A 15,089-nucleotide genomic window follows, 5' to 3' on the forward strand; every position below is an offset into this window, starting at 1 on the left:
CAAACCGGTTCTGCAGCTTTGTACAATCTCCTTCTTTTGTACTAAAATTTCCTCCAGGCTTTTTTTTTTGCACTTATCTGTTACATATTGCACCAATTTTTATTCCCATCACTCTGATTATTCATTTAGTTGAGAAGATAGGAGGTTTATTTGGTGAGATTGAAGGGATAATTGTAATCCATCTCTTGATATGAATGCATAGAAATATGTGAGATATGAAATGTGGCGTAATCTCAGTTATTGCTGGATCTTACCCGAGACTGCCATTTGCGTCACAGCGCCTCTCAGCTCCACCCCACAATGTCTACTTTCTGTCACATGATGTGGATGATTTAGCATCTGTCTACGTGTAGATTACCCAGGTTTATCATATTACTGCTGGGAGGGTAATGATGCTGGCGCTTGTACATAACAGAGCAGGACCTGAGCAATCTGAACCACACGAGACAGGATACTGAGTGGAACTGGTTAAAATCCAGAGGAGAGAACAGGAAGCAGACAGACGCTTAACTTCTCACATCTTCAGAGATAAACATGTAAAGAGGTTTTCTCTTCTCTGACTTGCCAAATGTTTTGAGTTTGCACAGCCTGTCACTATGCATCCCTACATCACACAGGGGGCTGTACCCCATATCTAAAAGTCACACATGGAGACTCCTCCACTTAGCAAATTGGTCGATGAGAGGGCCACAGCTCAGTGAAATCCAATCTGTAATCCAGAATATCACGGTGATGTAATCCAAGACAAAGTGGTTATTTTAGCTGATAAATGTGATAACAGGGAGAACTCCGGTCACTCTGCTCCGAGAACACTTATGAAACACGAAAGCAGGGTTCAAATGCCCATCAGAGTCTCCCACTCTTACTGTAACAAGTGACCATGTCAAACCAGATTAAAAGCTTCATGCATGATCGACACAAGGCTGCACAGTATTAGCCTGAACATATTTGGTGACAACAAAAATTACTTTTTAGTATGTTTTTAATTAAAATCATTTATAAAAATTGATGTTCTTCCATATTTTAAGGGTTGAACTAAGGAATTTCCTCCTCCCACTCTTCCCCCAAGATATATTTTAAGGACTGGTTAACATAAAAAAATGTTAAACATAAAAAATAAAACAACAGATGAGGCAAATGTTCTTCTAAATTAGTATTTCACAGTATCTTACTAAACGCTAGATACATATATTCCTGCATGACTTTGGGATTTTGACATTTGTACCTTTTATCTAAATTCAATTACAGTTACTCTGTAACCAGGTTAAATAACTTGGAACATGTGGACACAATTTCCCTGCTTTGCATGCATATAATACACAGATATTTCCAGATAACCGTGTCCTTTCCTGCAGGCTGCTATGAAACAGTTACATGCAGACAGAAGGTGAAGGGTTGGACCTCCCGCTGCAGCTGTTGCCTTGTCTGTCCCTTGTCTCCAGTGTTGTGTGATCTCGGTTCTTGCCTTTTAGAAACTCAGCCGGGCACGGAAAACCCTTTCTACCCAATCAAATGAGGTGACCCCAAGTCCAGTCAGCCAATAGCAGCAGAGGTCTGAGTATAAATACTTTAGTCCATCACCTGGTAGAGCTGGGCGACCCCTATATTTGGTGGATAGGATCTGATCCCGGGATCTGTTACTTCTTTCTTTTCTCCTAAGCAGGTAAAAGAAAAAAAAACAACCCTGAATGCAATGTTTCAGTTTGACTTTTTGGTAAATGAAAGGGAAATATTCTGATGTTTTTCCCATTTAAATATGGATCAAACCTTTTGAGAACAAAATTGGTCTGAGAGGGAAACCAGAAAACTGAATGGTTCCGCACCGCTGGCGAACACCGAGCCGTGAAAACGTACTCCCCCTCTGCATTTCTGTCTTGGATTTTTGTGAAACGTTTTTTCTGGGATGGAAGCTACTAAAATTAACTTTAAATACTCTTCTACTGATGCACACTGTAGCCTGAAACGTAGGCATTTCTTTGAAAGATTCTTGGACGTGAGCAGCAGTGTGGGGTTGAGGGCATATCCATTTGTAGTGCTGTAGTGTTGCGCCAGCAGTTGCGTCTATCTGTCATCTGTTGCTGACGCCTGCAGCACTGGCTTGAGGTATGTCTTTGAATAGTTTAGGAGCGCTTGATATAGTCATGGAACTTGCACAGCCGTCTGTGAGGCATGCAGGCTTTGACCTTTTCGCTGCACCAGGTGTCATCATCAGTTTAATGCACCTCCACTAACTGAGCTCGGCCTCAAGGAAAGAGACACTGACAGCAAACAGAAAAAGAAAGAAGTGAGGAGGAGTTGCATATTTATTCTTGACAACAACCTGATTGATTATGAAGCTGCAGCGCCGGTTGCCTTTTCAGATTCCTAAACTGTTATTGAATTAATTTCTGCAGAAGTTAAAAAGGTTATGTGACCAAAGTAGTTTTCTTCTTTCTTACTGCTTTTTCTCAGATAAAAAGGAATTAAATGAAATAAACAAAATAGATCATAGAGCATAGAAAAATAAAACTGTGAACCTCATTTATTTCTGAGAATTAATATTTTCTGCTGTTTTCATTTTGTTAAAGCTATTTTAAAAGCTGAATTACTTCTGTGGAAAACTACTCCATGCAGGCTTTCGCCTCCCTTGGAAGCTGACGTTACGTTGAATTGAGTGAGATGGGAGAGAAAGCCAATCATCGTTATGAGCTTGAGGTGGGACAGGTGCAGTGGAGGAGGGGGCATGACTATGCTATTAATAATGTTTGCTGTGAGGGGGAGACAGGTGGTGAGACGTCTGGGAGAAAGGAAGAGCAGGGGGGACATAGCACAGCTGACAAAGAGAGAGAGGGGGGGGGGGGACGTGAAGAAGACAGAAGGGAGAAGTTAAAAAGTAAAAAATAAAAGATCAAAGAGGAAGACGGACTTTTCTTACATAACCACACCAGATAGACACCAAGTGATAACTGGTAAATTAAGTAAACACATTTTTTTCATGGATGTCATATTATTCTGATAAGGGAAACATTGCATGATCCCGCCTAAATAATTAAAACAGCACACTGTCCTCTTTCCCCCGTCTCCTGTCAGGTGGAGTAAGAATCACAGCCATGACGAAGAACTGCCACAACGACTACAAAATGAAGTTCTCGGTGGACGACGAGTACCCCGATCTGACCAAGCACAATAACCACATGGCCAAGGTACAAACCCTGCTCTGACATGGTCTAAACATGGACACTTTACTGCCACACACATGGGCTTAGATGCTATTTCGTTTCAACGAGACATGATTCAGGGTTTTGTGAAGATGCATGCCACAAAAATGCGGTGATTACTTCTTTCGGGATCTCTTAGATTTCCCGGTAAAGACAGGTGAGTCACATGGCTGACCTGCGTGTGTTATCTGCTGTAGGTGCTGAGCAAGGAGATCTACGGCAAGCTGAGAAGCAAGTCCACCCCCAGCGGCTTCACCGTGGATGATGTCATCCAGACCGGTGTCGACAACCCTGGTGAGAAGCAAAGGCAAACAGGCACCACGAGACATGAATAACTGTAGCACAACCTGTAACCAACAACGACCTGTGATTAGGTTACTGACATTATAGGTTTTACTTTTATTTCATTCCTAGTTTGACATTTTTGTTGCCGGTTCAGGAACGATTCACTTCATTTTCAAAGGCATTTAAATTTTTGTTTCCTTTTAATACGGGTAGTGTTAGTCAGGCTGTAAGATTGAAGAAGTTCACACCTGTACAACAACACAGCACAACATCCCAGACTCGTCAGCATCTGCTCGTCAGGCTGGTTGTGTTAATGAATTTGACCAAACGGACAAAGATTAAGAGTGAAGACATTTCCTGTATACTTTTTATTTTACTGCTACTTTATTTGATATACAGCATGGTTAAAATCTTTCCTACTCTCCTTCTTGTCCCAAGGTCACCCCTTCATCATGACTGTGGGCTGCGTTGCTGGTGATGAGGAGTCCTATGAGGTCTTCAAGGACCTGCTGGACCCAATCATCTCCGACCGTCATGGTGGATACAAGCCCACCGACAAGCACAAGACCGACCTGAACTTCGAGAACCTGAAGGTGAAGAGTCAAGTGTTGTTCGATATTCCACATTTACACCAGCCTAATCACATTCATTCCCTAAACTGTGTTAAAGCTGATGTACTTGAACTGGACTAACTTAGAAGTTAACTTCCACATCCCTCAAAATGTGGGTCCACATTTCATTTCTTTGAGTTTGTCAATGAAAGACACATTAATTTATTATAGAAATGAAATCAAAATATATACTATGAAATACTATAACATAATTATAATGTCTGCGTTGTGTTCCAGGGTGGTGATGACCTGGACCCCAACTATGTGCTCTCCAGCCGTGTCCGTACTGGCCGCAGCATCAAGGGATTCACCCTGCCCCCCCACAACAGCCGTGGAGAGCGCAGAGCCATCCAGAATCTGTCCATCGAGGGTAAACACTAAATGTCAAACCTATAAGAATAACCCACATGTTTATAAAACTCATTTTATTCACAGACTGACATCTTTGTGCCGCACACCTTCCTTCCTCAGCACTGTCCAGCCTGGAGGGTGAGTTCAAGGGAAAGTACTACCCCCTGGATGGCATGACTGATGCCGAGCAGGAGCAGCTGATCGCTGATCACTTCCTGTTTGACAAGCCTGTGTCCCCCCTGCTGACCTGTGCCGGTATGGCCCGCGACTGGCCTGACGCCAGAGGCATCTGGTGAGAAACAGAAATGGGAAATCAATAAATCTGAAGACAATTCTATTTTTTTCCTCCTCTTTAAAAAGCAGGGTGATCAGATACGTGCTGTAATCAGCCGAGACAGCAGCTTTTCTCCGTTTATGAAAACACAAACACATTAGAAACATCTGAGAGAAATTCTCCCATCTGCCCTTCCTCAGCAAATCTTTGACATCATTACCATCTGTCTGCATAATATGAAGAAAACACCAATTATTTCTTCTTTTAAACATCTCTTAAAGCGTCTCATGTTTGCTGAAGCTGCAGTTTAAACTTACATCCTTTACAAATGATGTAAGTCATTTGACTATATCCACAGAGATCTTCAAGGTCAACTTAACAATTTATTGGTTGAATATAGAGAGAAAGCCTGCAAGTGTGGCACAAATTTCTTTAAGAAGTGCTGCTTGTTGCCTGTAAATCAAATAAAACTGAGCTGGGTTTTATTCCTCTAGGCACAACGACAACAAGACCTTCCTGGTCTGGGTGAACGAGGAGGATCACCTGCGTGTCATCTCCATGCAGAAGGGAGGCAACATGAAGGAGGTCTTCAAACGCTTCTGTGTCGGCCTGCAGAAGGTAATACTCACAAACAGGACCTTCTATGGTTTCCTTTTTTGGACTCGCTGGGCTCTTAAACAACCGTAGGATGAATAATTTCTTACTCTTCACCGTTCAGATTGAGGAGATCTTCAAGAAGCACAACCACGGCTTCATGTGGAACGAGCATCTGGGCTACATCCTGACCTGCCCCTCTAACCTGGGAACCGGCCTGCGTGGTGGCGTGCACGTCAAGCTGCCCAAGCTCAGCACACACGCCAAGTTTGAGGAGATCCTGACCAGGCTGCGTCTGCAGAAGCGTGGCACAGGTGCGGAAAAATGCTTTTGAAGCTATAAACAGACATATTAAGCATTTAGTGTACAAACAACCACCTCAGTGTCACTTTTTTGGGACGGATGGTGTGTGTGTGTGTGTGTGTGTGTGTGTGTGTGTGTGTGTGTGTGTGTGTGTGTGTGTGTGTGTGTGTGTGTGTGTGTCTAAGTTCCAGTAAAATTACTTGATGTGGGAATGAGCCTTTAATTTCACGACATCCAGCTGTGCCTCTGAAACAAGCTGATAAAAGGGAATAGTTGTCTTTGCTGATGGCATGTACTACGTCAGTGGCTAAAGGGTAACTCCTCCTCCCCCTACACCTCCTCTTGAGCCTTCTTGTTCTTATTGTCCTCATCTTTTGACACAGGCGGTGTGGACACAGCCTCTGTGGGCGGCGTGTTCGACATCTCCAACGCTGACCGTCTGGGCTCCTCTGAGGTGGATCAGGTCCAGCTGGTGGTCGATGGCGTCAAGCTGATGGTTGAGATGGAGAAGAAGCTTGAGAAGGGAGAGTCCATTGATGGCATGATCCCCGCCCAGAAGTAAAGTGGACAGACATCCCACGATCGAATGACTGTCGGAGTTTGTTTTGTTTTTTTATTTTATAAAAAAATGAAGCGGTAGCCTTAAGTTATTTTACTGGTTTCGGCCAACTGGCTACTTTCTGCTTTCTTCTTTCCGTCAACAGACACTCCACTTCTCTTTATCCTCCTTCCTTTCTTACTTATTTCTGCCATCATTACTCCTCTCATCCTCTCCTCTACTGTCTTTGGTTTCTTCTAACTCTAACCATCTCTCTTCTCATCATCTCGGTAACATCCTGGGATCAATCCATACATAGTCTGACCATGGCTATGTACACGCACACCAAAGGAATTTTTTTTTGGTTGTACAATATAATGGACTATTAAATGATGCCCCATGTGACAATCAAGCTTCCTGGTTATGTCATCTTTTCTTTATGAGATCTCCTGAGAAGAGAACATTAATTTCACTGGCAGCAATCACAAAACAGACATAAAATAAGAACGAGGTTGAAAGTCTTTATTTTTGTGTGACACATTATTTCCAAGGAGACATGCAGGATTGCAGGTCGATCATTTCTGTAATTTCAGCCCATAAGTTAAGTTTTACTGATAACAGCGACGGCTTTAAACACACTACACAACAGAACTGTAGCCTTAAAGCGCGGCCCTAACCGTATCTAGAGAACAGCCCCACGGGGCGAGGCTCCGTTATACACGAAATAAAAAAATAAAACAAACAAAAAAGAAAGAAATCTGCAAAACTAGCCCTAAATCACAGCTTCACATTATCAGACAGCGGTGGAGACCTGCCGCGGCTGAAATCTCCCATGAAACAGATAAATTGCTGTAGTGAAAGATCACAAATCTGCTCTAACATCCAACATTTCCATTCCCAGTGTTTTGTCAGATGCTGCATACTTGAAAAGGACAAGTTATAGTTGCGTAGCTTTATAGAGTTACAATAGACGTACAACAACCTTTTGATTTTGGAGTTATCAGTGTCCGTGCACCAATGTGTGATCACCGTAGCGCTAAGCGGAGTCTCTGTTGGTATAATTTTGGTAACTATGATCTTTAATGAGCAGCAAAGTGTTGTTTTTATAAAAGAAAAATGAATTCTTAAAGGTCATTCAAGGTCACATTCCCCCTTTAAACTACTGCTTCATCAACGCGCAAGCCACAAGCTTTGATAAAGCAGGAGTTCGATTGGTTAACAGTCAAAAACCTCTTACAGCAATACTTAAGTCTGGTTGGTCAACAGTCATACACCTTCCAGCAGTGCTGCAGTCTGATTGGTAAACAGAGGATAAAGTCTACAGTTTGGTAAAGATGTTTCAAAGAAGAAATCAGTGTAATAAAGCACAAAAAAAAAAGACTGATGTAAGACAGATTTTCATTTGAGTTGAGAGTTCATCAGAAATTTGGTACTTTTTAAACGTACCTGTACATCGGTTCCCTCTAATTTGGTTACAGTAACGTCACTGTAACCAAGTGGCACATCTACCTGGAAACCTGGAGACGTCACAGCTGGTTTTACCATGTAAAGTCAAGCAGCCATATAAGCAAAGAAAGACATTCAGGATGATTCTTAGTATTCTTTGTAGTGGGCTTTAAATGGGTGAAAGAAAAAAATGGGATGTAAAAAGAAAAAAGGGGAAAAAGTTTTTAAAAATAGAAAAGAAAGTGCTCAACAAAATTCAAAAAGGTTACAGCAATAAAAAAATAAAATAAAATAAAACAAACAAGGAGCCCTGTTAATCGTAATCGGTGCTTATTCAAGTCTTGATTCTTGGCTTTGTGTCTGCATTGCACTACACTCAAGTGAAGCAAAAAGCTGGGATACTGTTTCGTACTGTTAACTACCCAGTGAAGCATCAGCTCCTACACTACAGTATGTTTGGGGATAAAATTATGACGAAAAAAACCTAAAGGTCTCTTTCTTCCTTTTATGAATGTTTTTATTAAAAATATGAGTCATCACTTTTGGAAAATGGACCAAGTTTTTAACCTCTCAGCATCTGCCAGCTCAAGCCTTTATGGTTAGGTGAAGGGAAAACAGCGATTCCAGGGTGAACTGATAAGACTTCGTGTGGCATGTGGCTAAAACAAAACCCTGAGCAGGTCATGAGTGATCCAGGAGACTGTCAGAAGCAGGAGGTTAAATCGTGTTTGGATTAGCCTGGTAAAACAGGAAGTGGATTTTTTTAGTTGCCATTTTTTTAAAGAAGTATTCCTTTTTAAAATTTTGATGGGCAAAAATGTATTTTCATTAAATGCATTTTACTCTTTATTTACTGGAACTACTTTCATCAGGACCAGTGCGTAGGAGTCCCGAAGCTCCATTAGCAGAAATGTATATGGCATTCATAGTTATGTTTACATTAGTGTATAAGCACATGTAACTACGCATTGCACATTTTTAGCTTAACTTTAGCCATTTGTATCTACACAGTGAGAGCTTGTCCTGCATCCAGAGCATCGAACCGTCAACTGGGTCAGACTAAGAAACCCAAAGACCGGCTTAAGAGAGAGCCTAACATGTGGTTGTAAGGATGTTTTCCTCAACCTCACTCTTAGATGCTACAAAATCCTACACACTGGTTGTTTAACTTGTGTGTCTGTGTCACAATAATGCACTCCGATTGGCTTGTTGTTTTTGTTTGTCTTTTTAAGAAAAATACAACATAAAACTGATGAAACCAACATGGATACAGGAACTTCCTGTTAGGTATTAAAATTAATTTCTTCTATTGCAAGGAACACATTAAACTTAGCACTTTAAAGGACAAACATTTGGTGAAGTTGTATTTGTTTTTAAGGATCAGAGCGAACGCTTAAATAATCAGGTTGGTCCTGTATTATTAGGCAGCTTTGCTTGTCTGTAAGCGCTTCACCTGCCAGCTATGAGCCCAGCAGGCAGAGAAGCAGTTTACCTGAAACGATACAAACACGTCAGACTCCCAAATGAGCAGAAACACCACTTTTGTTCATGGATGGGCAGAAATTCTGCAACGCTTGTCTTTGCATTTCTGCATGTCTCCCTCTAGAGGCCGGAGGTCACACTACGCCCTCACTTAAATATGTGACGTTTGCCAAATGTCTGCCCGTTTTAAAAGCACTAAAGAAAGAAAATAAACTTAATACACAAAAATGAAAACATTTCTTTAAATAGCAGCTCTTTAAAAAGGAATGACAACAAATATGATACAAAAGGAATAACAATGTCAACAACAACAACTTATTCAGCTCCATCATTCGCACCATCCCCATCATCATCATCAAATATGAAATCATGAAAACAAAAACAGTCTGACTCTATGGGCTCATTTTTTTATAGTGGTGGTGTTAAGCAGGGATTGTAGGTCACTGACAGCTCCAAGGTCAAGGGTCATCATAAGCCTGCAGCGGTGGGCTATCCACATCTGTGTATCCATTTGTCTGCCTGTGACTGGTGGCATCAGAAGAAGAGGGTCTTTGGCGGAGGCGAGGCATCATTAGCCACGCCAGCTGAGGTGGAGCCCAGGGATGAAGAGAAGAGGGCTTGTGACCCTTCTCCTCTGCATCCCTCATCATTCATTAACCTGTCCTGTGCGTTGTCAATCTGCCCCACCCCCGGTTGCCCTCAGAGCTCCAGCTCCTTGGACACTTTGGTGGCAATGTCTCTAAAGGCTAACGGTGCCCCCCAGAGGCGCTTGAACTTTACACCGCTGCTCTGGCCCAGCCCGCTGGGCAGCTGGCAGACCTCGGCCTCGAAGGCCACGCGGGCCCCGGCTGCTCCGTGGGTGCAGGACAGGAGGAAAGGCCCGGCCAGGTGGACCTGGCAGCCGCAGCCCTGTGCCGCCTCACGCAGCGCTAGCACCACCTCGGCCGGGTCGCGGGGGCTCCGTACCCTCACATCCCAGCCGCATCGGGGGGTCCGGGGCTCGGCCGCTTTCTGATGCCCAGATAGATGGCGACTGAAAAGGTTAAGAAAAGGGAGGGGTGATGCAAATGGAGGAGATAGATGGAAAGTTTTTAAGAGAAGAGCAAAGGCAGAAGAAGAGATTTAAATGTAGGATGATGAATGGTAAAGTGTGAAGACAAGTGATTGAATGTGTGGTTGTGTGAGAATATGAGTGGTTAGGGGGAGGGGAGGAGAAGAAAGACAATTAATATCACACACACCACTGGATTTTGATTCTGTTCCTAGGACACAGATGAGTCAAAGTCTATTTTCTACACTAACACATAATTGCTGTTCAAATAAGATATGAAAATAAACATTTCTTCTTTAAAAATGTTTTATAATGAGTAACATGAAAGTGGTCAGTGTTCAGTGTAATCAATAATTATCGTCTGTAATGGACTTCTTGTTCTGGAGCAACAAGTGACAACAAACAGCATAAAACCTGCTGGTAAAAAATATAATTTAATGCATTTTCTATTAGTCCAGCATTATAGTTCTATTATCTACCACAGGGAGACACACTCAGCATCTACCACCACAGTCCGTTTGCTAATGTTAGCCTGGTGCAGCTGGTTTACCTGCTGTTTTTAACCTGAGACTGGGCTGGAGCAGCTGAGGCTGAGAGGGAGCGCACACCAGTTTGAGTAAAATAAAGAGAGACCGAGACTCAGTTTACAGAGATTACAGTACAAGAAATGAATGCGACCTCTGAGCTATGATTCAGTGGTCTCATGTGGCTTTTGATTACTGACAAAAATATTTTTGAATTTCATCCAGAGGTGAAAAATATCTCTGTGTGCTGTATGCTGGCCATGATTTCTGTTAAAGTATGTCTCATATAAATAATATGAAACAGCATGAGTGTGATTTCATCTCTGTAGCCTCTCAGTAACAAATAAATGAAGAAAAGAATAGACAGCAGTAACAGCCATTTATAGCAGGTCACATTTCTGATACAGAGGTTTACATACGTCTTTTTATTTTTTATTTAAGATGCTTGCAAGGAAGAGACTTTACATGATGTATCAAGTTTTGTATTTGCCTTTAAACTTGACAAAGACTTTAAGATGATCTAGATGTGCTATAGCACATTATAGAGACTGTAGAGAGGGAATAGAGCAGGTCATTATACAATACACTGAAAAAAACAAACCAAATTTCAATTATTCTTTATAGTGCTGAGTAACTTAATCTATACCTAACAGTAAAGCCTAAGATTCTCTCCTTAATCTACACTACATGGATGGGATAATTTCCTTAATTAATAATTTGAATTTGAAAAATAATTGGTAACTAAAGCCTTAACAAATGCAGCGAAGCACCTTTTATCTGTAACAGTTCACAAGCGTTGACCTTTGGCGACAAATGTGACAGAGGCACTCACACTGCTGAGCTTTCTTATAAATAGCCTGATGCGTTTCATTATTCATGACCTGTTTCGGCTGCATAAGGGGAAAAAAAACACTTTGTAGGGTATCGAGGGTTACTGCTGCAAACCTGCATCACATGTGAACCTGTGATTGGTGAAAACATGGCTCTGCTAACTGAACCCTGAATTCAGTGAGTGTGCACGATGTGTCTTTCTGCCTCCAGCGTGCTTCGACATGTTTCCGTGTGAAAAATAGCCTCTGTTGGAACTTTATTTCCTGTACTGGTTAAAACATGTTTACTCACCTTGTGACCGGAGATCTGCTGATTCTCTCAGGTTCGTCTGTGACCCTCAAGAAGAAAAAAAAAAATTTATCTGTTAGAAATCAATCGGCCAACCGCTTTCTCACACAACCCCTCCCCTTCTACACCCCCCACCCCCATTTCCTGTCAATCAGCAGCACAGCTAATGGACCAATCCACTAAACACGACACAGAACATGATCTTCAAATCACAGATGGATCACCGACCTGCACTCACTGCACTGAAACACTGGATGGATGTGAAACCACAAAAATCGACAAAACGAGTGAGAAGGATGAACAAATGCCGAGGGGGTGAATTTATGGCAGCAGACCAGGTCTCAACACATAGTTTGTGTTACACGACTCACGCAAACGCAGACTTTAATGCTGGTAGAAGCACAAATTAGTGAGTTGCAAGATGCCAGCAGGGTACTCATGAGATACATTTGTACTGACAGCTTTTTCACAGGCTTTACGACTGCATTTCACGACTTTTGTTTTAGCTTATACTGGACAAATAGACTGCCATTTTCTACTCCTACTGCACTGCGAGCGGTCGTATGCATCCATTCACGCACACTCATGCAGACCACACATTCAGACAGTGCTCTATTCTGTGAACGCTCTTTTTTTATATGATACCCACACTCTCACGCTGATGGATGCATCAGCAGCAATTTGTGGTTCGGCGTCTCGCTGAGGACATTCAGACTAGAGGAGCCAGAGATTGAACCACCGGTCTTCCGGTTAGTAGATATAGGACACTATGACATAGAGCCTTCATCTGTAGTTCGGATTCAGGAGACCAAGCCCTTTCTAATTTTAAGATTAGGATTCAAACTTTCCTCTTTGATGAAGCTTATAGTTAGTTAGTTCCCATGATGCACTGAGCACTTCTTCTTCTCCTCCACCCTCTTTAATAGCTGCATGTCATTGATTTTCTGTCTGCTCTCTCCTGTAGTTTGTGCCGTCTCCAGGACCACATGATTTGCTACGATTACACTCACACAGACGGGCTGGTTAATACAGATCCCATCTGTGTCCACCGGGGGCCACTGTTGCTATTCACGCACTTGACTGATGGCTTCCTTCCCGCCAGCATGGCAACCTGATCTCTATTCCTGGAAATGGGGGTGACTTTGAAGGAGCCAGCAGTGAGTTTTCACTGACAGATTAAGTTTGAAAAATGAAACCTAATATGAACTAAGATGACCGTTGCTCTGACTAAGGAGCTGTTGTGGTGCAGAGGTTTTAATCAGGGATAAACAAATGTTTAGATTGCGTAGCTCAATGTTTTGACTGCGTCACACAAAATAAAAAGTAGAGAGCGATCTGTCCTAATCCCCAGGAATAACCACTGGGATACACCTTTACGGGAAAAAGTTATCCAAGTAATTATTGAGCAAATATCTCGAGGGGAATTCTTTAGGTTTAAGAACACTAAACTTGACCATTATAATTGAAGAGTTTTGAGGTGCTCTATAAAGATTATGACCTTGACATCTTGTCTGTGTAAAGAACGAGAATAACACTCCTGCTCCTCCAAAACAAGGAGCATCGCATCCTCATGAAGGAATTCAAGTGTTTTGTGAGCAACGAGTGTGGAGTGGCAGACTGACCAGACTCTGCTGTGAGTCAGTGACTGTGTGCAAACGCTAAAGTATGTAAACTGCAAAAAAACAGATTGTGTGGGGGAGAGAGAAGCAGAACAAAAAGAAGAGGACAAGGACGCAAAAAGGGAGAGGAAAAAAAGACCGAAACTGGGACGAGAGACAGACAGACAATTTGCGGCAGTGTAACAGAACAATCTGCTGGTATCGTGAGGGAGAGCTGCGCGCAATCCCAGTTTAAGACACAGATAAACTGTGGTTATATAACTAATCCTGGTTTAAGACGGCAGTGATGCTGGGTCAGTCGGTTAGGATGACTGTAGCAGGCCCAGATGCTTCTTACAAGCCTCTTCTCCTGCGGAGCGCTAAGACGCACGCTGGGTACATTTACAGTCACGGTTCAACATATTTGTTGTATCGCATTAATTGTCAACAGTTACAGCATGATCCATTAGCTTTCTGCCACCTTGTATACCATTACAGCAATCTCCACATTGCCTTAGTCTAAATTAAAACGTCCTGTGCATCCTGTGCACAGCCTTCTAGTCTCCTAATACCAACCTGAAAAACCCTTCAGACCTTTCCTCAGTTTGTTTGCTCTAGAAAGAATCCTTAGCTGTGGACTGATGTCAAAAATATCTTTTTAAACACTTGAAATAATATTTTATAACATTAGATGTGAAGAAAAAATCAAGACAGTTATCTAGAAGTGGATAAAAGTGATATTTTTGACATACGTTGCTGCTAAAACCCATTCAGGAACGCACCATATGTCACACTTTTCAGAGGGATAGAACCTGCCTGTCTTCATCTCAGCTCTTCTTCCTTCACCCCCTGTGTCTTTCGTGTATAAAATACACTCCCCTTCCTTTCTGTCCTGGTTTCTCTGCTTTCTCTGAGAATCCAAAGCCCTGCTGCTGCACGACTGATGATTTGTTAACAGCATGGACAAACATATGGTGTTGATTTTGTGACTCAAAGTAGTGCAGTTGATCTGCAATAAACTCATACTCCAGGGAACGCACAAACATACACACACATCTCCATAGTGTTGTTTATTCTACACTCTGCATGAACAAGAGTGTGCGTGTTGTCCATGCGCTTGTTTGTGAGTAGTGATTTCTAGCTATAATAGCTAAAAGACCTAGCATCCTACCTGATGGTAACATTTAAAGCCATACTACAGTAAAAAGGAAAACTTAAACATACATTTAAAATAGAAATAATTCACATTTTTGTTGCTTTTGAGTGCTTTGCTAGAAGCAGGTAATGGTGCTGTGCTGTTTACAGCCTGTAGTGAGTGCTACAGCCTAAAGCTGAGCCACTGGAGATGGGAGGAGTGACAAAGAGACACTAAAGCAGACAGCAGCTGATCAGAGTTTTAGAAACACAAACACGCTGGTTTTGAGATAAAGCTGCTCTACTGGAAGAAGCAACCATCAAACATTTCATCAGTGGACTTGGCCACAACTTTAAGTCACACATCTGCAGAGTTTAGTCTTACTGCATTTCAACTTTCTAAAGGGAAGTTTGAATCCTGGATTTTTATAACCTTTTACGTCAGCTAATGGAAACATAAAACCGAGTGTGTACAAACAGTGACCAAGCATGGGTGAATAAGCACATCAAGTAACATAAAAGGAGAAGATGTATCACAACAAATTTCTGCATGGTAAGCAAGTTAAGCGTGGGACTTTTAAA

General features: G+C 42.1%; 2 protein-coding genes across 6 annotated transcripts in view; one reads left to right on the forward strand and one right to left on the reverse strand.

Moving 5' to 3' along the window:
• Positions 1–1,579: 1,579 nt before the first annotated feature.
• ckmb (creatine kinase, muscle b) lies at positions 1,580–6,565 on the forward strand. Its single transcript, XM_026192212.1, has 9 exons — positions 1,580–1,663; positions 3,070–3,182; positions 3,395–3,491; positions 3,921–4,075; positions 4,331–4,463; positions 4,565–4,736; positions 5,213–5,336; positions 5,437–5,626; positions 5,999–6,565. The coding sequence occupies exons 2-9, from the start codon at positions 3,090–3,092 to the stop codon at positions 6,175–6,177; spliced, it is 1,143 nt and encodes a 380-aa protein (XP_026047997.1). The 5' UTR covers positions 1,580–1,663; positions 3,070–3,089; the 3' UTR covers positions 6,178–6,565.
• Positions 6,566–9,348: 2,783 nt separating this feature from the next.
• mark4b (MAP/microtubule affinity-regulating kinase 4b) overlaps positions 9,349–15,089 on the reverse strand; it is a 57,900-nt gene continuing 52,159 nt past the window's right edge. For 2 of the 5 annotated variants that reach the window (XM_026191566.1, XM_026191565.1), the window contains exons 17-19: positions 11,779–11,823; positions 10,683–10,722; positions 9,349–10,114 (exon numbers count right to left, since the gene is read on the reverse strand). In XM_026191566.1, the coding sequence (XP_026047351.1) occupies positions 9,781–10,114; positions 10,683–10,722; positions 11,779–11,823 (419 nt within the window). In that variant the 3' untranslated portion in view covers positions 9,349–9,780. The remainder of the gene's footprint in view (positions 10,115–10,682; positions 10,723–11,778; positions 11,824–15,089) is intronic. The other 3 variants (XM_026191569.1, XM_026191567.1, XM_026191568.1) reach the window with 3 other exon arrangements.

This window comes from Astatotilapia calliptera, chromosome 14 (assembly GCF_900246225.1).
Source record: "Astatotilapia calliptera chromosome 14, fAstCal1.2, whole genome shotgun sequence".
Lineage (NCBI taxonomy): Eukaryota > Metazoa > Chordata > Actinopteri > Cichliformes > Cichlidae > Astatotilapia > Astatotilapia calliptera.